We start from the raw sequence: 23,629 nt of genomic DNA on the forward strand, positions 1-23,629 counted from the left end.
AATTTGAGGCCATTGAAGGAGAGGTTCTCTACAGCATTTTGGACCTTATGCAGGAAGCCTGAGGACTGCAGCGATGATGACAGGCACATGACCATGGCTGTGGAGATGGAGCGAGCTGCCCTGTCAGCTGTGTTAAGAGGCACCGGTAAAGTCATCCTCACCAGGAGCTGTCCCTTCACAATGACAGCCTGAAATTGCTCCCAGTGTTCTTGTGGGAAATGCTCAATAAGATAATTAAATTTGGCATAGTTGATGTGACTGTTTTGTAAGCATCACCCGGTAATTCACAATTCTAAACTGCTGGGGGGGCAGACGAATAACTCTTGCTACCAAGTGAATCAAACACTTCTGGTCTATGTCGTGTGGGGTAGCTTTTGAATGGTGCTGTCTGTTCCATTCATTAACTGCATCCATTCCGAGGGTGCTGGGGACGGGATGAGAAAATAAAGACACTGAGCCCCCGCCAGGATGTAGTATTTTTTATCTGCTCTCTGGAGCTGTCAGGGGGCAATGTCAGGGGTTTGCTAAATCATTTTTGGCAGGCTTCAACTGCACTTTATTCACAGGCAGGCCTTTGGGATTTTTTTCTAATGGAATTTGGAGGGTGTTCGCCACTCTCTTCATCAAGTCCGGAACTGTTTGAAGTCATCTGCAACAAGCAAAGGAGGCATAACCGCTTCATTTGAAGATGATGATGATATGTTTGTTTGCAGAGTATGCTCCTTGTCAGCCCTCCTTTCTTGCTCCTCAAACATTTCCTTCTGCAACGATGATTGTTAAGGGGAATGCATGAGAGTGAGGAATGCTGTCTCTGGTGTTCCACATGAATGCTATGTGCCTTGGAAAACTACTGGTGATTATAATGCTCAGTGGTCTCAGTATGGCCATTGAGGCGGCCCCTAAGAAAACTGTGGAGGCATCTAGCCCTGGTCATATCCAGGAGGTTGTTGAACCACCCTAGGTCATGGAGACAGCGGAATGTCCTTGGGCTGAATAATTTCAGGAGAGTCAGGTCTGGGTAAACAGTGAGGAGAGTCCTGAACTGATATTTGAGAGTCTGAAGAGCTCTCATTTATATAGTGTAATGGTGGAGAAGATGAGGGTGCAGTGAGTGTCTGACTGTGTGGGAAACTAAGAGGTACCAGCGATCCCTGAGGTACCAGAGATAATGCAGGTTTGCGATACCGGGAGTCTGAGTTCAGTAAAGGAGACTCAGGCTCATTAGAGACAAAAACAGGTCCCTGGAGAATCTGAACTTCTGTGGTACTGCATGGGCTTGTGTGAAGATCTAGTGAAGAGGTAGAAAGCTGTGATACCGAAGGAGGCAACAACACTTGTGGAATTGCCAACTGAGGTACTGATGCAGCAGTTGGTGCAGGCAGTACCAACTTCTTAGGTACAGGATCCTTATTTCTTGTACTCTGCTCATGCTTCAATGCTGCTGCGGCTTTGGTACGAAGTGATGGGAAGCCTGCAACTTATGAGAGTTTGTGGACTTTGATCTGGAAGTCTTGGTACCAGGAGCACTTGAAGCCCCCGTCGAAATCTTTTTAGGAGTATGGGGTCTCTGCTGCAGCAGGTCTTTTTAGAACAGTGTTCTCTCTGAGGAGATTTCATGGATCTCCTAGATGAGGTCTTCCCTGTGTCTCTAACAGGTCTCAAAGCTTCAGCAGCTGAGCGAGCTGCAGAGGATGATGGTGCACGAAGGTCACTCAGGATATGTCTACACAGCAAAGAAAAACTCATGGCTGGCCTGTGCAGCTGTTTCATTGCTGTGTAGACTTCCAGGCTCGACCTGGAGCCTGAGGTTTGGGACCATCCCACCCTGCAGGTTTTCTTTGCTGTGTAGACATACCCTTAGAGCCCGCTGTACAAGGATCCAAAGGGGGTGGTGCTCCATTATTAGAAGATGGAGTTTTATTTCTCTCTCTCTCTCCTAGAGCAACTTTTGAAAGTTGTGCAGAACTTACATAGCAAGCATGTGTATATCCCCAAGGTGGCATATACAGTGTGAATGGCCATCACTAACTGGGAAGGACTCCTAGCAAATGAGGCAAGGTTTGAAGCTTGCAGATATAGGCATACCCCAACAAAAATAGGCTTCCCTGAGGACTTCCCTGACTGTCAAGAGGGATTGGGCGGGGAGGGAGAGGAACGTGTGTATAGCAGGAGCCAAAAGCCTTGGCGAACTGGAAAAAAAGAACTGCACACTAAACTAACTAAAGAAATAAAAGGTATAAACCAGAAAAGAATAAAACTGTCTAAAAACTAGTTAATAAGTAGAATTGCAAGTGAATACTGAGGATGCTCCTTCTCTGGGCAAGGTGGTTGAGAAGGAACTGGGGGGAATTTGTCCACCACAGTCCAATATACCCTCAGTACAGGGCATGAAGATAGCTACAGTGTATGCACACACCAAACAGACACTGATGCCAAAAATCTCCAATCAAAGAAGCATGAACACCTCAAATGGAGCCTCCATAAAGACACTACTTGAAGAACTAGCCTTGCTTCTGCTTCTTGTTCTATAGGGAGAGAGCCCCAAGGTGATTATGTTCTCACTTCTGAGCTGGATTTGGAGGATGTGTAAGAGTGTTCTGGAACTGGACTATCCAGTCCAATTTTTGGAGTAGTTATGAAAGACCAGTGACTAATAACGAAATCTACAATTCATTTATTTTACTACCATATCTGCTTAATGTACTTCTACAGGAAAAACAGATTCCTGGGATTTATGAGAAAGGGAAAGAAAAATCCAAAACGAAAAGAAATATTGTTATTGAGCACAGGTTAGGCCTTATGTAAAACACAGTCTGTGTTTTACGTAAGGCCTACATTACAGTGTTTGTCACTCTTTGCCCCTAGAAAGGGACTGACTGAGGCTTTGAGGATGTTTGATTTAATGGAAGACTAGGAGAGAACAGAACATTAACTGAGACTGAAGAAACAAATGCAACATACCTTTTCTTCAAAGAATTTTTTTCTTAATTTGCTATCTTGAGGAGGTACTGTTTTTCTCAAGTTTTTATACCATTTTCTAACAATATACCCTCTCCAGCAAGCTTGGATTCTGCTGAAAACAAAATGTCAATGTTCAACAAATGCAAATATAAATTTAAAGAGAACAAAATAATTACTTGAAACATAATCATTTGAAATTTTTCAAATATTTAAATATTTACAGTGCATCCACCAGTGCTGAATTTTCAGTATGTAACTTGGAGCAATACAGCAAAATAAATGTTGTTCAGTGACAACAGCTCTATTGGAAGTAATCCTTACCTCGTAATACACTTTATTTTAAACAGACGCGCCCCATCATGTATTACTCTGGTCTGATACTGCTTCTTTCTACACAAAGGACAGGTCTTTTTACCTGCAAACTTTTCAAAAGCTTTCAGGCATGCCTAGAAAAATATTTAAAAATGTAAGAAATCACTTATAATTTTTAGATGTAATGTTAATTTTTCTTCATAAATAAACCAGATTCACTTTAGATTACACTAAGTGAACATTTTTTTCCCTTTCGTGAATTCAAAAGAGCATATATTTACAAGAATATACATTTATATCAATAAACTCCTGGAAATAAGCAAAAGGATGATAGTTCTTTTTAGATTTACATGGAGTGAAATATTATGAATTAAGCTATCTGTCACTTCCATGTACATAATTAGTAATCAGTATACAAACATGTGGGTTTCCCCTTGTATGCAAAATGTACCATTGTAAAACCGGAATAATATCATCTGTAAATTATGTTTCTAACAGTAAATGCTATTGAGTCAAAATGCCTTCTTGTAAAACCAGAAATTGTGCTTACAGTAGATTTAGAGTATTTAAATTACAAGAATGCTGTATTGCATGCTTTAATAGTTAAACCAGGGTCTACTCACTCTGTGAAATACATGGGAACATGAAAGCAGCACCTATTGTTCACAGAAAAAAAAAAACAAGAACAGCTTGAAGTTTAAACTAGTTTAAAAGCTGAACACCAAAAATACATGAAGTAAAAGAAAAAATCTGAATGCAGAAATGTTAACAATCCTGCTTGTTAGTAGTATTGCAAAAGACATCTATTGAAAATGAAGTTTAAATATTTGCAATTTTTATTCTAAAAAGAGAAATATAAATGAACAGCATAAAAAACTTCTGAAGGAAGCAACCAGAAAAATAAAGTACAGCTCAAAGAAACAAAATGGTCATTCATTAATTTTGAACTACTTCATATAGAGAAGCAAATGCGGGGGAAGGGGAGAAGGAGGAGCCATAAAATGACAAGAGAAAATACATTTAAAATAAAAACTGATATTTCCCCCCCAGAAAACAGTTAAATTTCAACAAGTGATATGCAGCACACACAGCCCTCTCAGAGAAAGCGTGCTCACAAGCTTCATGCAAACTTCACCTTTTTCTGACCCAAACTCGTATCAAATGGTAGTGATCTCTATTCTGACAAAACGTACAGCATTAGACAAAAAAGGCAGTTGGTCCTTAGTGGAAGGAATAACTGGGGAAGGAGTGAAACTAGAACAAGTACTATGCATTACTGAGCTGGCAAACACAAAAGGATTAATAGCTAAACAGCCAGCTAAAGGAAAAGCTTTCAGATACAGTGGCTTTTTTCCCTTGAGGGAAGAAATTTAATGAAACATGCAGGACAAAAAGAATTCCAGAGACATTTCCCTTTTTTGTGCCAAATCTAAAGTAATCTTTTCATGAGTGCTGTCTTTTGCTCTCTCTAGTTAAAACTTAGACCTAAAGGGTAGCCAGACTGCCTGAGTTTAGCAGAACAGCCTTGTTCTTCAAGGCCATACCACCTATCTTTGTGCAATTTTACACTTTCTTTTAAATAGGTAGCAATGTGGTAAAAGGCAAAAAGTAAATAATCAACCTCTAAAACTGAAATTTCAACGCACCCACTGCCCCCACCCCAGTTCAACAAACAAAGCAGAAAAATAACCCAAAATGCAGAATGAAAGAAACTTACAAGCAACTTTGAATAATGGTTTTCTCCTCCTAATTACCATTAACATCTGTCTAAAGAACAGCTCTCATCTTTAGCTAGTTACTTGTCCTTTTTGTTTAAGTAATTCTAAAATTATACATGAGGGAATATTAATAAAATGTTTAGTACAATTATGCTTAGACTGCATATATTTGATGTATAAAACCATCAAGGTAAAATGCAGACATGCCCTCAGAAATTGTGACTAAATGACCAAATTGTATTGGGGACACACCATTTTCACTCTGTGGATACAAATAACTAAAGAACTAATTTTTTAAAACTAGCATCACAAGAAAACAAGACAATTTTTTTAAAGTAAATTGCACAATCAATAACTACTGTACATTAATAATTCTGATGAACTAAGGTTAAGGCCTTAGCCACTTAGGCTATTTTTGGTTGGCTCAAACCCCAGATGGGCACAGACCTATGGAAGTTTTGCAGGACTAGATATAGAGGTCTATTAGTTTTTTCCCCCCTAGAGTGATATTTTCAGCAGCAAAAGAATGTCCTATTAAGCATTCTATACCACATCTCTCTCCAGGGCAGTTTCAGATCTGGCCATATAATGGTTGGAGAGGCAATCAGATATTTGAGTGACAGCTAGGGATTCCACTGAGCATGCTCAATAGAATCCCCATTATCCACATGTGGGATATGGGTTTTTCTTCTGACTGACCAGAAATTTCTTAGCTACAAAACTGTGTTAAAATGGCCTCATCTGAAGCTATTGCTCTTTCCTGTCTGACAGGTCTGTTACTGAGGTTCATCAAGAAGATTTCTAAGAATAATTGGCTTCTACCTCTTCTGGTACCAGCAGACAACATAAACAGCCTTAACAAGATACCCTTCAGAGACTAACTCTTTGATTTACAGAAGAGCAAGAACTAGGCCACGCACAGCTTATCTGCTTCAGTAAACTTTTTTCCTTTAACACCTAATTGCCTAGATTACTTTCACCCTACCCTCAAGTAAGTAATGCTGTAAAATGCTGAGTAGTTTTCAACTTCCACTTAAGTCAAGGGGAGCTGAAGATGCTCAGTACCTTATGGAGTTGGGGGCTGAATGCAATGATGCCCAACAGAGTTACACGCGCCAAGAGAAGAAGAAATCCTCAACTGTGTTGAGACTTTGAAAAAAGCTAAAATTGGAAACTGAAGAGTACAGGATACGACAGCTTAATGCGTATGAATAAAAATGAGGAGTACTTGTGGCACCTTAGAGACTAACACATTTATTTGGGCATAAGCTTTCGTGGGCTAAAACCCACTTAATCAGATGCATGGAGTGGAAAATACAGTAGGAAGATACATATACAGAGTACATGAAAAGATGGGCTTATATATATGTATGTATATATGTCTTCTTACTGTATTTTCCACTCCATGCATCTGATGAAGTGGGTTTCAGCCCACGAAAGCTTATGCCCAAATAAATGTGTTAGTCTCTAAGGTGCCACAAGTACTCCTCATTGTTTTTGCTGATACAGACTAACATGGCTACCATTCTGAAACCTGTGTAGGAATAGTTCAGGATCTGGGAACGCCAGGATTTCTGAGCAGCAGGAGCCTGCACAACCTAGAAAGTCAAGAATGTGGTCTAATGATCCTTTAAATAGGCAATATAATTGACATTCTCTTAGTAAAAGGGAACCAGTGAAAACAAACTTTATAAAAATTATTTGTGGAGCACGGACAGTGTGTTCAGTGATGCACAGCACAAAAAGCAGACATGATTTCTGTCCCAAACAGCTTGCAATCTAAGAACTGGATCCTGCAAACACTTATACAGATCATAGTGAATACCACTTTCAGAAGTTCTATTGACTTCAGTAGGACTCCACGCGGCAGTAAGTATTTGCAGAGCCAGCCGTAAGATAACAAAATAGAATTTTCACATCTAGGTCACTAGTTCAAATCCACCCAAGGTCACTACTGACCAAAATTCACAATCTTATAGTTTTCAGAGTAGCAGCCAAGTTAGTCTGTATTCGCAAAAAGAAAAGGAGTACTAGTGGCACCTTAGAGACTAACCAATTTATTTGAGCATAAGCTTTCGTTGCATCCGATGAAGTGAGCTGTAGCTCACGAAAGCTTATGCTCAAATAAATTGGTTAGTCTCTAAGGTGCCACTAGTACTCCTTTACTTTTATCTTATAGTTGTGTCTCATGAAATGAGTTGATGTCGGTACTCTTCTATATGGACATGGCTCGACAACACAAAAACAATCACCTCAACTTGTATTTTGACTGACATTCTTGGTAGAGGTGTCAGAGGTCTGGATGAAGACTGAACTCTTTTCTGACCTCTAACAGGAAGCTCTCTCTGGATGAGGGTTGTGACACACACTGGGTGCTGCAGGAACTTTTTCACTGCTATCACCTTTGTTGAATTTGTTCTTGCATAGTCTTTAAACTTTAGTTCTGTCAGTCCAGTTCATTCCACAAGTACCAAATTCATATAAACCAAAATAAAATGGAAATAAAGCAAATGAATAAGTGTAGCAAAATAAGTTACACAACAGGCTCATTAAGTCAACAAATATCTCAAGTTGGAATCTCTCATTTTTTCCTCTTGTTCCAACTAAAATTTTCTAATATAACTAACTTTGGAAAATGAATAACTAATAATAAGTGAATAACTGTTTAAAGTATGTTTTTGTGCAGAATACACTCCAAAAGTTATAAATGTACCTGTGGTTGAAGTGCAAATTCTTCCCTACATATTGCACAAGGTTGCACAGAATCTCCCTGTTTTATGGATCTTTGCTTTACTTTATCCCACTCTTCTGCTGTTAGTGGCAAGGAAGGAGGATCAACTAAGCCCAATTTCTGAGCTACAGTGGAAAAAAAAAAGACATTGATAATTCTACAAGATTACATTTTTCTTCGCATAAACCTCATTGCTATGTATCTATTTAAAATACTGTGTACAAATTTATAACCAAACTACATTCCAATCTATCATGGAGTATTCACTACAGATCTGATTCTGCACTGTGCTGAACTTCACTCAACTCCCAGTCAAACCAATGGTAGCTGGGCATGTTCACCACCATGCATGAAATGTTTAGCGCCTATCAGAACCGGGCCTTTTTCAATGTATATGATTGAAGTAGAAACATATTTTTTCATTTAAATTTTTTACATTCAGGTAATATGCATTTCCTTATCTGTTAATAGCTACTTAAGGGTTATTAAACTTGAATGCATAGTGCCTCATATAAAAACAGTGTAATTTCAAAACCTTTAATACAAAAAATTGTTGGAGTATTTTTATACACAAGTATATTAAAGTATATGGAGATACAGTTGAGTGGGAGTCAAACATGATGCTTAGTTTTCTGGCCTGAGTGACGGGACAATAAGGGTCCAGTCCATAGTGACTGAGAGGAAAGAGGGCTTGCAGAGAAAAGAGTAAGAGCTCTCTTATAGGCATACTGAGCTGAAGCCAACGGCTTGATATCTACACGGAAATGTCAGGAAGACTGGATGAAATTTTAGTTTGAACAGGAGTGGAATGCTAGATGTGTGAATAGTCAGCACAGAAATGATACCTGAACTCATGTTTGCAAATGAGATCACCCAGAGAAGTTGTATAGACAGAAGAGGAGAGGGTTGAGCCATGGAGCTACTTGGGACCCACACAGAAAGCTGGAGGTGTCACAAGGAGGAACCTCTGAACAAAATACTGAAAGAGCGATTAAAGATAGGACAAGAATCAGGAGACGTAAGAGTCATGAAAGCCAAAAGAGGGCCAATTTTCAAGAAAAAGGAGCATGGTCTACAGCACTACAAGCAGCTGACAGGTCAAGGAGGATGAGGATGGAGTACTAGTTCTAAACTTTGACCGGGAAGAGATTATTATAGACTTTGGGAAGCATTTTAGAAGATGGCAGAAGGCAGTCTGGAGAGAGTCTATGATGGAAATGGAGGAAGGGAACTCCAAATAGCAGAGGTAGACAGAACATTTGGTGAGTTTAGAGATGAAGGGAAGATGAGATAGTAGTTGTAGAGGCAGGTATGGTAAGGCAATATGGGAAAGACTAAAGCATGCTTGTAGTGTGAAAGGAAGGACCCGGAGGAAAGTGAGAGGCCAAGGAGAGGGACATAGGGAGTAGGGATACCAAGAAGTTGGGATGATAGGGGGTCACTGGTGCAGAGAAAAGGGTTAGAGGAGAGGAAGAAATAGGAAACTTCTTTCTGAGATAGAAGAATAAAAAGGAAGTGGGAGGGAAGACAGGGAGAGAGGAGGCCACACTGGATGTTCTTGACTTTCTCTCTCAAAAAGTCAGTAAGATCCTGTGTGGAGAGGGAACTGGAGGCAAGGGGAATGGGGGGGAAGGTTTGAGGAGAGAGTCAAAGGGAGGAAAAAGGTGGTTAACCTTAAAAAAAAGACTATATGGGCAGCTCAGGATTCCATTCCTACATGGAGGAATCCTTAGCTAGTACAAAGCTGGCTTTAGCATCACCCATTCTGGCCCCCATCTGGTCCTGGGACTGGGGGAGGTGGAAAGGTACAGCTGAAGATTCAGCCCATTTGTCTTTATACTAAAGAAAAGAGCAGACACGTCTGTTTTTAATGCATATCAATGAAAAAAGTCACTTTATTTTTTTTCTGAAATCAAACAAATAAAGGCTTAAAAATTACAGGACTATATAATGAAAAAAAATTTAGTTTAAGGGCTAATTTCTTTTTTCTTAGGTGGCATACTTTGCAATTCTTCACTGAAAGGTTGGATCCCATTGAATAGCTACAGGGGTGGACTAGAGCTGGGGATCATATGATAAAGTGCTAAAAAGACTGACTACATGGCATGAGTGAGAGGATAACCTCCAAAGCTGAAAAATAAGGTTCACATGCACCTAAAGAGAAATGCATGTAGTTCTAGGATAACACTCAAACAAACACCATTACACTTTTAATCAAATATAAAAAACTTTCCTTTTTAACCAAATACATATTTTAAAAATATCTCTTAAAACACAGTGGGTCAGATTTCTTGGCATGCCATTTAGGAGAGAAGAATTTAACAGGTAAGCTGTACTTTTCTCAGTCAAATGACATGTCCAGCTATCCTTCATTGATATGGTTAGTGGAGACAGCCATGCATAGGCAGAAATAGGAATAAAAAATAAAAGTTCTAACCAGATAGAGTAGAAAGAACTTTCTGCAGGTCCATAATCACATTCTTTTATTTGTATTTTGCTTCCACAGCATGTTAAATAAACTGTGCCTTGTGTCAAATGAAAAGCCAACTTGTAGTGCTCACTAAATATATGCAGACTTGACTATATGGATGCCTTGCAAATTTGTTCATCAGACATGCAGGTTCTCTCAATCCTGGTATAAACTGTGACTCTGAGTGCAGTTTTCACCAACACACCTTATAATCTTTGACAATGCAGCCCTTAATCCATCTCTATTAGGTGGATTTTGAGGTATTTTTACTTCTGCATCTTCAGTGAAAGGGGACAGTGCAGTAGACTTTTTAATTTCTTTTAGCAATATCTGATTTGCTCTTCTTACATCCTGTATGTGTGTTACTTCTTTCTATTTTAGGTATTTATATAGCCCCTATTGCCACAATAACGAAATATCTCACAATCGTTAATGTATTTATCCTTATCACCCCTAAGAAGTAGGAAGGTACTGTATCCTCATTTTCCAGAAAGGGCACTGAGGCATAGAGAGACTGACTTCTCAAAGGTCATACAAGAAGTCGGTGGCAGAGCAGGAACTGAACCAGCATCCTAAGCTAGTACCTCACCACTGGGCCATCCTTCACCATACTGTACAAGAGATTAGGACAGAAATATTCGTGCCAGTTCTCATGGTGTACAAACAAAGTACCTTGATCTGTGAGTGAAATGAGGCATGGTTCTGCAAACTATCTTTTCTGGCCAAAATAAGCAGTATTCTGTCATAGGGAGAACTCCTGACTCTGACATCCTGAAGGCAGAAATGATTTTATGAGGAAGGCAATTTTAACTGAAAGGAAAAAGAGACATACCTCCCTAAAGTGCTCAAAAGGGCAACTTGTTAAGGCTTATTATATATGAACGGTTGTTATATTTCCAGGTAGGGGAAGTGTCAACCCTTCCATGATGCACAATCTTGGCTGCATTGATAAACCTCCTTGTGGATGAAAATCTAGTTTTGTCTAACTTCTGGAATCTCGAAGGTTATCTAGTGATGCAGTTTGGACCTCGAGGGTACTACCATTTAAGCTGCATTCCAATTCTTCATTAAGGAATAACAGAATGCTGGAAATCTCACATTTGGGTGAATTTATATTCTTGTATCTAACAGTGGCTGAATTTTGATCAAAACCTGTCATAAACCTAAGATGTAAAGTCTTTTCTAGAAGCTGAGAGTAGCAATGACTCATTCTGAGTAATCTTTTTTTCTTCTGCATCTACCTTTCAAAACTCATGCCATCAGACTTGTGTATCCAAGCCCATCAGCCTAATTTGTCCTGGAGAGAGAGAAGTTCCTTACACAAGAAGAATTGAGTTTCTAGCATTGCCACCAAGTACCAGCGTGTTTGAGACCTTTTTGAGGCTGTGTTATGATGTTTCTTTCCACTCTGATTTTTCTGGGTTATCTTATCTAAAAGAGGAATTAAGGTAGAAGACATACAAGATGCTCTTTAGGCAGTCCTGAGATGGATTCTACTGCTGTTACTTCTGTGTCCATTCCTTTTGAAATACCATTTTGTCTTGACAATTCTTGGAAGTCTTGTGAATGCCCTAGGTTGACTTTGGTCTTGTTCAAGATCTCAGTAAGGTATTGGAGGAATTCCAAAGGGACACTCCATTCCCTTTGGATCATTGGTCTTTGGTTGAGCTAGTCCATTTTTATAGTTTTTCAGGTATATACAACTTTGATTCCACATTTCGTTCAGCCCTTTAGAACAATTATATGGCTTTGTGATGCGGACTGTGGCACACCCTGCCTGTGGAACCACAGCCTGACCTTATTAGAGAGATTCTTCCTTGAACGTGAGCTTGCAGTGATAAGATTAGATGAACTACTCTTAGCTCCAGAAATCTGATATGGTCATGTTCCTTTCTCCTGTGACCAGTGTCTTTGTAATGACTCCTGATTCCAATGGGGACTCCCAGCATCTTTGCAACGACTCCTGGCAAGCTGATATCCATTGTCAATGAGAGTGCCTTGCATGATTATTTCCCTGAATGACCACCAAAGTATCCACAAGCTTACTGATACAGAGAGTTTGGTAAATCTTTAGAGGTCTTGCTGCGTGTGTGGTTCTAGTTCCTGAACATGAATTTTTGAAGTCGTTATATGTAATAACTTGAGTTATTGGACTTGACTGTGCACAATACCATCATCCCTAAAATTATCAAGCAGAGATCCTAAGATTAAACTATGAGGCTTGCGGTTTTGATGATCTTTCCTTTCACAGTGTGGTTCTCCTTAAAACAGATCTTTCACAGAGGCTTTCTAAAAATATTTATTGATAAATATCCACCCACAAAGTGTAACATTCTCCTATCTCTGTGAACCTTTATGAACACTTCATAATTCTGCCTGTCCAGTATGTTTCAGTTGCTATCGGTGCCCAAAGTCAGCTGTAATGTGCAGCAATTAGCTGTGGACAATGGCAAATGGAACAATTTAGTTGAACCCACCATCTTGAGCTCTGCCGTAGATTATATGTGAGGAAGACTTCTGTACTTCTGACTCAAAGGACAGCTATGATTTTAATGATTAAAGAAGTTGTTTTATCCAGCAATTCCAGTCCTTGTGAAGAGAGGGAAGAGTTTCACAGAGCTTAAAAGATGTCTTCAAAAGCTGAGTCTGGCTTTATGGTTTATCTCAGTTATAAGTTTATTTGCAAACTTTTATTCACGAGGCACACAGCTTTCCTAAAAAAACCATGATTGTTCTGTAGATAGTAAAAAATTTTTAAATATACTTAGCAATTAAAATAAGCATAATGTCTAAGGTTAAGTTTCTTCTTACTATAGTTTATACTCTTTAACTATAGATTTCCATCACATCACACACAAACTTCTTGTAACTTTGAAAATAACAGCCTCTTGATCAAGCAGTTAAGCAATTTTATATGCTGCATTACCAACCCAAACTAGGTGGCAAAGAAAACTTTAACCAATGCTGCAGGCAGGTTCCCTTGGCAGGCGTGTACATTTCCTAGTGCAATATATGTACTTTTTTTTCACAGGCTTAGGAGATCCTCAGCACTGTCCCTGGGCACTTTTGATACCCAGACACGAATCCAGCCCCTCTCAACAGATCCTGGAGCTCATAGTTCTGGGTGCTTGGAATTGCATCACAAATCCAGGACTAGAGGCAAAGAGACTGTGTATGAAATTAAAGTATTACATTTAGTAGTTTAAAATATTCTCTTCACTGATGAAAAATGCACTCTCCATCAACTTCATTGTAGTAAAATGCATTCCTCTATCAGCTTCATTGATGAAGTAAAATTTAGGCTTTAAAAGAGAGAGGAGAGATCCTGAGGCCTTTCCGTGGTCCAGGAGACAAGCTGTGGGAGCAAATCTTGCATATAGCTCATCCAGTAAAGTGCTGAATTACTTAAACTGGCTGAATTGTAAGCCAGTCCTTTTGACAAGAAATGTTCTCTCTGTTGAACTCCCTTATCCATAAAAAGATACATTGTACAGGCCATTCTCTGTATAAAAAAAAGTTGATGACAAATATATTATACCTTGTGATATTGACAGAATATATGGTAAAAACTGCAACATAAATAGAAACAATTTATTTTGCGGGGGGAGGGATAGCTCAGTGATTTGAGCATTGGCCTGCTAAACCCAGGGTTGTGAGTTCAATCCTTGAGGGGGCCGTTTAGGGATCTGGGGCAAAAATTGGGGATTGGTCCTGCTTTGAGCAGGGGGTTGGACTAGATGACCTCCTGAGGTCCCTTCCAACCCTGATAGTCTATGATTCTAATTATGACTAACATCTTCATAAATCAGAAATCTGCAATTTAAATAGCCCACATAGTAGTCTTCAAGTCATGAGAGAAGTTTTGCTGTTGTTTATTATCTGTATTGCAGTAGTTTCTAAAGGCCCCAAACATGGATCAGAATCCCATTTTACTAGGTGCTGTTCAAACATGTAATAGGGAGACAGTCCTTGCCTCAAAGAGCTTACAATCAGGGGTAGTGAGTCCTAGCTCCACGTGGTGCCTTAGCGCCAGCAATATTCAGAGCCCAGGGGCCCAGCTCCACCTGCTGCCCCCTGCACCTCCCCTGAGTGTCCCCCGGTCCCCCACCGTGCGTCTCCCCGGGGCCCTGGAGCAGAGTGTCCCTGGCTGCCTCTTCCATGCAGCCATGCTGCCTCCCTGCAGCAACTGCTACTGCAGGGTCCTAGTGCCCCCCATCTCCAATGCCAGGGCAGACTGACTCTGAGCCTGCCCTTCCGCCTCAGACCCTTCTGTTTTCTGGCAGGACCCTCCACCAGCACAGGGCCCCCCCCCCCCCAGCCCTCAGTCACCACTCCTGCCCCATGCTGGGCAAGGAGGCAGCCCCATCCCTCACCCTCAGTGAGGCTACAGTCAGGGGCAACAGCAGGGGAGGAGGTGCACGCAGCACCCCCTGGCACCCACCACGGGGGAGACGAGGAAGATTCCTGGACCTGAGAGGAGCCCTAGGAGCACATGCAGTGACAGTGGTGGGGGTGAGTGTGCTGCTGGGTGCGGGAGGAAGGGGTGCTTCTCCCCCAGAGCTTGCTGCTGCCAGCAGGGAAAGGGCTGGGGGGAGTCCTCCTCTCTGGCCCCTGTCCCAGAGCAGCCTCACTGCACCCCAAACTCATGCCCAGCCCACACCCCCAGACAGAGTTTTCACCCCCCCACTGCACCCTCAACCCTCTACCCTAGCTCTGAGCCCCTCCAACACCCTATCCCCAGTCCCAGCCAGAGCCCTTATCCCCCACACCCCAACCCTCTGCCCCAGCCCTGAGCCCCCTCCAACACCACAAACCCCTCATCCCCAGTCCCATCCACAGCCCTCATCTCCTTGAACTCCAACCCTCTGCCCCAGCCCCGAGCCTCTCTAACCCCCCAAACTCTCCAGTGCCAGACAGAGCCCTCACCCCCCACACTCATACTCTCACCCTGAGCCCCTCTCATTCCCAGCCCCAGACAGAGCCCTCACCCCCCTACACCCATACTCTTGCCCTGAGCCCCTCCCATATCCCAAACGCCTCATCTGCAGCCACACCCCACTGCCCTCACCCACAGCCCTCACCTCTGCACCCCCTCCAGAACAACCTTAAAAACAAAGATGAGTCATTTGTTACAATGCAGTACAGAAGAGAGAGAAAGTGGTGGGACACACACAGAGGGGTGGTACGGTCAAAGTGACTAGCCCGGAAAATTATCTTTGCAGCAGCATTTTGAATGAATACAAGTGGGGCATAATTGCATTTGTCAAGGCCCTAGGGATGGAGGTTGGAGTGTCAAGATGCAAGAATATTCATGTTTACCCACCAAAAGTTTACATGACAAATCCATTTTGCATTAGCTCGATGTTTCTGCTAAAATGACCAACAAGTGAAACAATTATAAATATTGACATTTAAATTGCACATCTTTAGCTTTAAAGTTAATGTCACTGCTGAGACGGGGCAGTACAGACCTGAGCTATTGTTTGACTTGTCTGCAGACTTAGGAAGAGAACATTACATCACTTCACATTTTCAAGGTTGTCCTCACAACAATAAGAATTGAAAATTTAATTAGTAGAATGAAATATTGTATGAGGATACAATTATTGTGAGAGATGGGAAAAAGTTATGGCAAAAATGTAAACAGTTTATTGTGTAAAGATATACTGAAGATTACGTCAAGATGTTTAAATGTAAAAGTTTTAAATTTATTTTTTTCAATTTTAAATTACAGAATCATACTTTATAAAAAATTTTAAATGAGTAATTTCAGTATTTCTGTTTTTCAATACATTCTTTGGAATCACTTGCACAAAAATCTATATTGGACCCTTTAGTTAGTGCTATGAATTGGGAAGGAAATATTTTGTCTTTCTTATAAAAAACAAATGAATACATTCCCACTTTAACTGATTTTTTTCAGCTAAGCCTTCAGCTTCCATAATGACTCTCACCATTTATATGAGGCAAATAAATATAAAACCCAAACAAACAGTCCTTTTAACTGACATGGAACCATAACCATGTGAACATATTATCACTACCCTTGTTGCCCCACTCCCTTTTGTCCTATTTGTTACTCATTTGTTGAGTCTAGTACACCACAGGAGGAAGGAGAACAGCCTGCTCTGCAGAGAGGAGACTGGCTCCTGACCACCTCAGCAAGTAGACCTAGCTCCACCTTCTAGATCCCCCATCCATCCCTGTACCGGCAACAGAAAGTGGGGAGGAGCCACTGGTCCCCAAGCCTGGGAGGCTCAGAGTCACCACAACCAAGAGGAAGAGGTATAGACTACCGGTGATTGGAACTCCCTTCTGAAGGAGATGGGAGGATAGAATTAGAATTCAAAACAATCTTGACAAACTAGAGAATTGGTCTGAAATTAACAAAATGAAATTCAGTTAAGACAGGTACAAAGTACTGCACTAAAGAAAGAAAAATCAAATGCACAATTACAAAATGGGGAATAACTGGGTAGGCAGTATTACTGCTGAAAAGGATCAGGGGATTAGTGTCCAATTCTGAGCACCACACTAGGAAAGATGTGGACAAATTGGAGAGAGTCCAGGGGAGAGCAACAAAAATGATAAAGAGTGCAGAAAAATTGACTTCTGAGGAAAGGTTAAAAAAACTGGGCATGTTTAGTCTTGAAAAAAGACTGGGGGGAGCTGATGGATCTTCAAATAGGTTCAAGGCTGTTCTAAAGAGGATGGCAATCAATTGTTCTCCATGTCCACTGAAGGTAGAACAAGAAGTAATGGGCTTATACTGCAGAAAGGGAGATGTAGGTCAGATATTAGGAACAACTTTCTAACTATAAGGGTAGTTAAGCTTTGTGGGCTTAAGTTTTGCAGGGAGGTTTTGAGAGGTTTTTCAGAACAGGTTGGACAAACAGAGATGGTCTAGGTTTAGCTGCCCTGCCTTAGTGCAGGGGGCTGAACTGAACGATTTCTCGAGGTCCCTTCCAGCCCTACATTTCTACTATTTTATGAAATTAGGTCCTGACCTTGCAATTGATTCCATACAGGCAGACCATTTTGCCTGTGTGGAGTCCTATTGATTTTGTGTAGTTCTCTTTGCAGAATCAGGGCCTTGAATTTTAAATTCTTTAGAGTACAGGCATGTGTGTCTGCACAGCAGCTACCGCAATTGCAATGTGATCTTCACTGGGGCCTCTGGGCACAACAAGAGATTAAATCATCATGATCTGTGTTTATCTCACTAAATTGTAAGATCTTGATGGGGAAGGTCTGTGTCTTTTTTAAAAAGTCTAGTCAAGAAGTTTTGGGGGGAAAGGGGGAAGCATAAGCCTCAGCTTCCTCCAGGCCCCAGGGGTGCTCAACCCCCCCTGCTCCGCCCAGGTCCCACCCCCACCCACCACGTACCCCCAAACCCTCCACCCCATCCCATGTCTTCCCACCCCCGCTCCACCTCAGACCCCGCCCACACCCCTTATCCCAACTCTCCGCCTCTTCCCGCCCAGTTCTGCCCCCTCCCCTGAGCATGCCCCATTCCCACTCCTCCCCCTTCCTCCCAGAGCCTCCTGAACACTGCAAAACAGCTGACTGCAGCAGGCGGTAGGCAGTAGAAGGGAGGGGGAGGAGTTGATTGGTACGGCCTCCGGCAGGCAGGAGGCACTGGTTGGGGGGAAGTAGGGGAGCTGGCAGCCAGTGGGTGCTAAGCACCCGCTAATTTTTTTCCATGGGTGCTCCAGCCCTGGAGTGCCCATGGAGTCGGCGCCCATGAGGGGAAAGATAGGGAAACCAAAAGAAATGGTTCATGATAAGAATGCTGTAGAAACCTTTAGCAAGGGGATCTCTGAAACTAATGGTTGGGAAAGACATAATGGCTGTTAGTCTGCTAATATACTTGCTGCATTTTTATAGCAATGTTTATTGCCACTGTAAAATTGTATTATAATAAAAAAATATTTCTTCTTTGAATGCTTGCTCATGTCCATTTCAATGTAGGTTTGTGCTTGCTCTGAACACCACCACCAGAAAGTTTTTCCCTCGGTGGTATCTGTCAGATCGGCTCAGGTGCTCCCTGAAGTTGTGCCCTCACAGTGTTGGTATATAGGGCTTCACTGCCACCTCAGTTCCTTCTTACCACCCGTGACGGTCTCTGGAACTGCTGCTCTTCCTTGCATTTTCCTGCAAATATGCATTTTCCTTGCATTTTTCTCAGTGGACTTTGTTGATAATCTGTAAATAGTTCTTCTCTTAAAGTTTAAGTTAGTTAGTATAGTTGATAGCGGACTCCATTTAGCAGGGTTAGCCCTTCCATGGCGCTGGGGTATGTCTCGGTCCCCAGGGTTCAAGCCATGTGTGTCATACCGTCAGCCAATACTGGTTAATACAGCCACATTCCAGCTGCCTCAAGCATCTGGGGGAGGTCCACATGCAGGAGCGTTGCAGGATTTGCAAGGGCTTCAGGCCCAGAATTAAGAAGGACAGGGACACCAAACTCAATTACCTCCTTATGGAGGCAGCGCTTTGTCCCCTTTTGGAGCCGAGACACATTGACTTGGCACCAAGTACTTTGGCTTCAGTGAGAAGTGCCCCAGTGTCTCTAAAGGAGGTGCAGTGTTGTTTCGCTTCTCTGGAGCCGAGAAAAGACTCTGTGTCTACAGCCTGGCACCGACACTCATCCCCAATGCCGGGAAAGACAACTCCAGCATGGGATTCTTGGCACCGCTCTCTATTGCCAGTGCCAAGAAAGAAGCAGAGAAAACCTGATCTGGGGAGATCCCCAACCCCAAGGTCTGCAGGGCATAGAGATGCAGACAGAGGGTGACCCATGTCAGGCCACTAGGAAATGCCAGCGGTGCAGACGATACCATTGTCTCCGGCCCCAGTAAGGGTGTTGTTGGACTCTACACCAAGGGAGAGCCACCAGAGTTTAACAGCCCTGGTGCTTCAGTCCATGCTGGAGGCGTTAGAGGCAGCGAGGGAGTTGCTGTCATCTGGTACTGGTACTGCCATCTCCTGCCACTCAGGAGCTGACCGCGGTGGCACCGGAGGCAAGGACCTTTGCATCACAGAGACCCCAGGTGCCATCAAAAGGTAAGCCAGCCATGATGTCGCAGTGCCCATCTCCTTCCTCCTGGCACCATTCACCGACACCAGTTGGCATCGCCTCACCCCAGAGTCTGAGGTGGAGTCATTCGTCTTCCGCAGGAGCAGGCACCACTCCAACTGACAACACCCAATGACTGAGATGAGCCAGGGCATTTCACCAATGCCCTGGCCACCAGCGCAGTGGCAGATGCCACTACAGTGGCCATTTTGGAATCCCTGGGCTTTTCAGCCAGTCCAGGGTCCACAGTCCAGGAGGCCCTATTCCATTGCATTGGGGTTGAGAGCTCCCTGACCAATTACCTTGGAGCAGGGACCAGGCCTCAGTGCCAAGCCCAGTACTGAACTGCAAGACCCAGCCCCATGGGACCCATCCGGCTCAGAGGGTGAGGAACAAGGCCCCTTGCTGGTACAGGCTTCCTCTTCCTCCTCTCCCAAAGAGACAGTGACTGGAACAAGTGTAGAGTCTTCCCAGGACAACTATAGGGCGCACCAGGAGCTCATCAGGAGGGTAGCCCAGAACCTGGGTATCCAGGTCGAGGAGATCTCTGAATCATCCCATGCCCAGGTGGATATTTTAGCAGCTTCAGGGCTATCACGGATGGCTCTGCCTTTGAACAATGCCATTTTGGACCCCATCAAGGCCTTATGGCAGACCCCTGTGTCCCTCCAATCTATTGCGAAGAGGATGGAGAAAAAGTACTTTGTCCCTTCCAAGGGGTATGAATTCCTGTACACATACACACAGTCACTGGTCTCATTGGTAGTTTCAGCCGCAAATGAGTGGGAGCAGCAAGATCAGCTAGGGCCAACTCCCAAGGCCAAAGACGCCAAAAAAATAGACCATTTTGGCAGGAGGGTGTACTCAACTGGTGTCGTCCAGCTCAGGATCGCAAACCAGCAAGTGCTCCTGAGCCGGTATGATTTCAACTCCTGGAGCGCAATGGCAAACTTCAAGGAGCTTTTGCTGCAGGAGTCTAGGGGTGAGTTCTTGGCCCTAGTTGAAGAGGGGAAATTGGTGGCAAAGGCATCCCTCCAGCCAGCTTTGGACACAGTAAACTCTGCAGCCTGATCCATGGCTTTGGCTATGGTTATGTCAAGAAGTTCGTGGCTTCAGTCCTCAGGTTGCCCTATGAGGTGCAGCAGACAGTGCAGGACCCTCTGCTTGAAGGCAAGTTACTGTTTTCGGAACAAACAGACTTCAAGCTGCATAGTCTGAAAGACTCTACAGCCACCCTGAAATCTCTGGGGTTGCATACACCAGCTCCCACCAGGAATTACCATAAGCCCCAACCATTGGCCTGCTTTTATCCGCCAGAGCAGAGACAAGACTATAGCAGGAGGAGTGGAGGCTATAAGAGGAGGCTTTTGTCCCAGTCCTCATCTGTCCCAGTGCCTGCCCCTCCGAGACAATCAGTGGGGTCTAAGCAAGCCTTTTGATGGGACTCTCAGGGACGATGTACCAGGACAATATGTGGATCCAATTTTCCCTATTTTTGTTGACCAGTTGTCCCACTTCTATCGCGCATGGATCCGTACCCTTCCTGTTCCTCTTCAGGGACCCTTTTCATGAGCAACTTCTAGCCCAAGAGGTGCAAGTTGCTCCTAAGGGCGAGAGCAATGGAAGAGGTTCCACTAGAGTGAAAGGATTGGGGGTCCTAATCCCGAAGGCCAATGGCGATCTCAGACCGATCTTGGACCTACGAAACCTCAACAGATTCATGAAGAAACTGATGTTCCACATGGTCTCCTTGCCCTCCATTATCCCGTCTCTGGACCTAGAGGACTGGTACACTGCCCTCGACTTGAAGGATGCATATTTTCATATTGCGGTATTTCAGGGACACAAAAGGTTCCTATGATTCATTGTGAACCACATGCACTATCAATTTACTGTGCTCCCATTCAGCCTGTCAGTAGCCCCTCAAGTGTTCACAAAGTGCATGGCAGTCATTGCAGTCTTCCTTGGGAGAAAAGGGGTTCAGGTCTACCCCTACCTCGACAACTGGCTGATCAAAAGTCAATCCAAGGCCCAGGTGGAGGCAGATGTGGAGATAATACAGTCAACCTTCCAGGACCTGGAGCGATTGATAAATATGCAGAAATCTACCTTTTCCCCAGTTCAAAGGATAGAATTGGGACAGTCCTCAACTTGACCTAGTCCAGAGCCTTTCTCTCGAAAACTTGTTCAGAGCACTTGGGGTGCTCAGAGAGAGCCTGAAGAATCACCCCATCACCACAGCAAGAAACTGCTTAAAGCTCCTAGGGCATAGAGCGTCATGCACCTATTTGGTATAACATGCGAGATTATGGCTCAGACCTCTACAGCCTCGGCTGGCATCGACATATGCACTGGGCTGACACCATTTGGACAGGGTGGTATCACTTCCTCTGTCTGTGATTGCAACTCTTCTTTGGTGGCTGGACCCACAGACAGTATGTGCAGGAATCCCACTCTCAAGGTCCCAATCAAAGTCTCTCATTACAGATGCATCAGCAATGGGATGGGGGGCTCATTTGGGGACCTACAGAACTCAGGGCCTCTGGTCCCCGAAGGACCTCTCGTTACACATCAATGTGAGGGAACTGAGGGCAGTGCACCTAGCTTGCCAGGTGTTCCAAACCCATTTGGAGGGCAACAGCATGTCGGTCCTTACAGACAACACGACAGCAGGGCAGAGAACACTCCTCTCCCCTATGCCAGAAGCTCTTCGACTGTGGGAATTCAGCATAGCCCACTCGATTCACCTCGAAGTCTCCTACTTTCCGGGCTCAAATAAGTTAGTGGATCACCTCAGCAGATCCTTTCCCAACCATCACGAATGGTCCATTTGCCCAGATCGTGAGCACCATTTGCCAGAGGTGGGGAACTCCGCAGGTAGACCTGTTTGTGACAAAACACAACAGGAAGTGTTTTCAGTTCTGCTACTTCCTTGCCACAGCCTGGTCTCACTCACAGACACCTTTCTCCTCCTTTGGAGAGACCATCTCTTGTATGCGTTCCCTCCCATCCCTCTCATACAGAGTTTTGCTGAAGGGCAGAAGGGACAGGACGTGTCCTATCCTGATAGCCCCGGCCATGTCAGCACTGATTCACCACCCTCCTAGATCTCTTGGTGGACACGCCAATCAGCCTGCCCCTGTTCCTGGGCCTGATCTCTCAGGACCACGGCTGTGTATGTAATCTGAACCTCGAGTCTGGAAGCTCCATGGCTGAATCCTGCAGAACTGCCATGCTTTGGGCCAGTTTGCGAGGTGCTTTTTGGGAGCAGGGAACTGTCCACTAGAACCACTTACCTGGCAAAGTGGAAGAGATTCTCCATCTGTTCAGTGCAAAAGGGGTTTTGCCTGCTCAGTCAACACTGCCTTTCATTATAGATTATCTACTCCACTTGAAACAGCAAGGCCTAACAGTATCATATATTAGGGTCCATCTAGCTGCAATCTCAGCCTTTCACCCATGGATGAACAGGCAGTTAGTTTTCTCAAACTCGATCTGTAATCGTTTTCTTAAGGGATTGGAGCAGCTATACCCCTAGGTACACAAGCCACTCCCTCCCTGGACCTCAGCTTGGTGCTGGCAATCTAACAGGACCCCCATTTGAACCACTGGCAACGTTCTCTCTGCTCTACCTGTCCTGAAAGGTGGCCTTCCTAGTCACCATTACTTCTGCCAGAAAGGTCTCAGAGAGCAGAGCTCTTACTTCAGAACCACCATACACAGTCATCTTCAAGGACAAAGTTCATCTGCAGCCACACTTGGACTTCCTGCCAAAGGTGGTCTCACAATTCCTTAGTAACCAGGATATCTTCCTACTTGTCTTCTATCCGAAGTCACATACTTAAAGGGAGGAACAGAGACTCCAGCTAGGTGTTATGTGTACACTAACCTTTTCCATAGAAAGGACTAAACCTTTTCGGAAGTCCACTCAGCTTTTCATAGCCATTGCAGTCAGAATGAAAGGCCATCCAGTCTCAGACCAGAGAATTTAGTTGTGGATCACTGTCTGTATCTGCACATGGTATGACCTAGTGAAGTCCTGGCTCCTCCACTGACAGCCTATTCTCCAAGAACTCAAGCATCAGTAGCATCGTCCATGGCGCAAGTCCCAGTTCAGGACACTTATAGAGCAGCAACATGGTCATCAGTCCCCCCTTTCGCGTCCCACTATGTCATCACCCAGCAAGCTAGAGATGATGTGGGTTTCAGCCAAGCGGTGTTACAATCAGTGTGCCAATAAACTCCAAACCCTCCACCTGTGTAACTGCTTGGGAGTCACCTACACTGGAATCGACATGAGCAAGCACTCAAGGAAGAAAAAACAGTTACTAACCGTCCGTAACTGTTGTTCTTCGAGA

At 43.6% G+C, this 23,629-nt stretch overlaps 1 protein-coding gene across 1 annotated transcript in view; it reads right to left on the bottom strand.

Annotated features, from left to right (window-relative positions):
- RNF32 (ring finger protein 32) overlaps nucleotides 1-23,629 on the bottom strand; it is a 43,970-nt gene that overhangs the window by 17,797 nt on the left and 2,544 nt on the right. The window contains exons 3-6 of the mRNA XM_077809488.1: nucleotides 7,705-7,847; nucleotides 3,897-3,929; nucleotides 3,283-3,407; nucleotides 2,962-3,070 (exon numbers count right to left, since the gene is read on the bottom strand). Of these exons, the coding sequence (XP_077665614.1) occupies nucleotides 2,962-3,070; nucleotides 3,283-3,407; nucleotides 3,897-3,929; nucleotides 7,705-7,847 (410 nt within the window). The remainder of the gene's footprint in view (nucleotides 1-2,961; nucleotides 3,071-3,282; nucleotides 3,408-3,896; nucleotides 3,930-7,704; nucleotides 7,848-23,629) is intronic.

Source organism: Eretmochelys imbricata, chromosome 2, assembly GCF_965152235.1.
Source record: "Eretmochelys imbricata isolate rEreImb1 chromosome 2, rEreImb1.hap1, whole genome shotgun sequence".
Lineage (NCBI taxonomy): Eukaryota > Metazoa > Chordata > Testudines > Cheloniidae > Eretmochelys > Eretmochelys imbricata.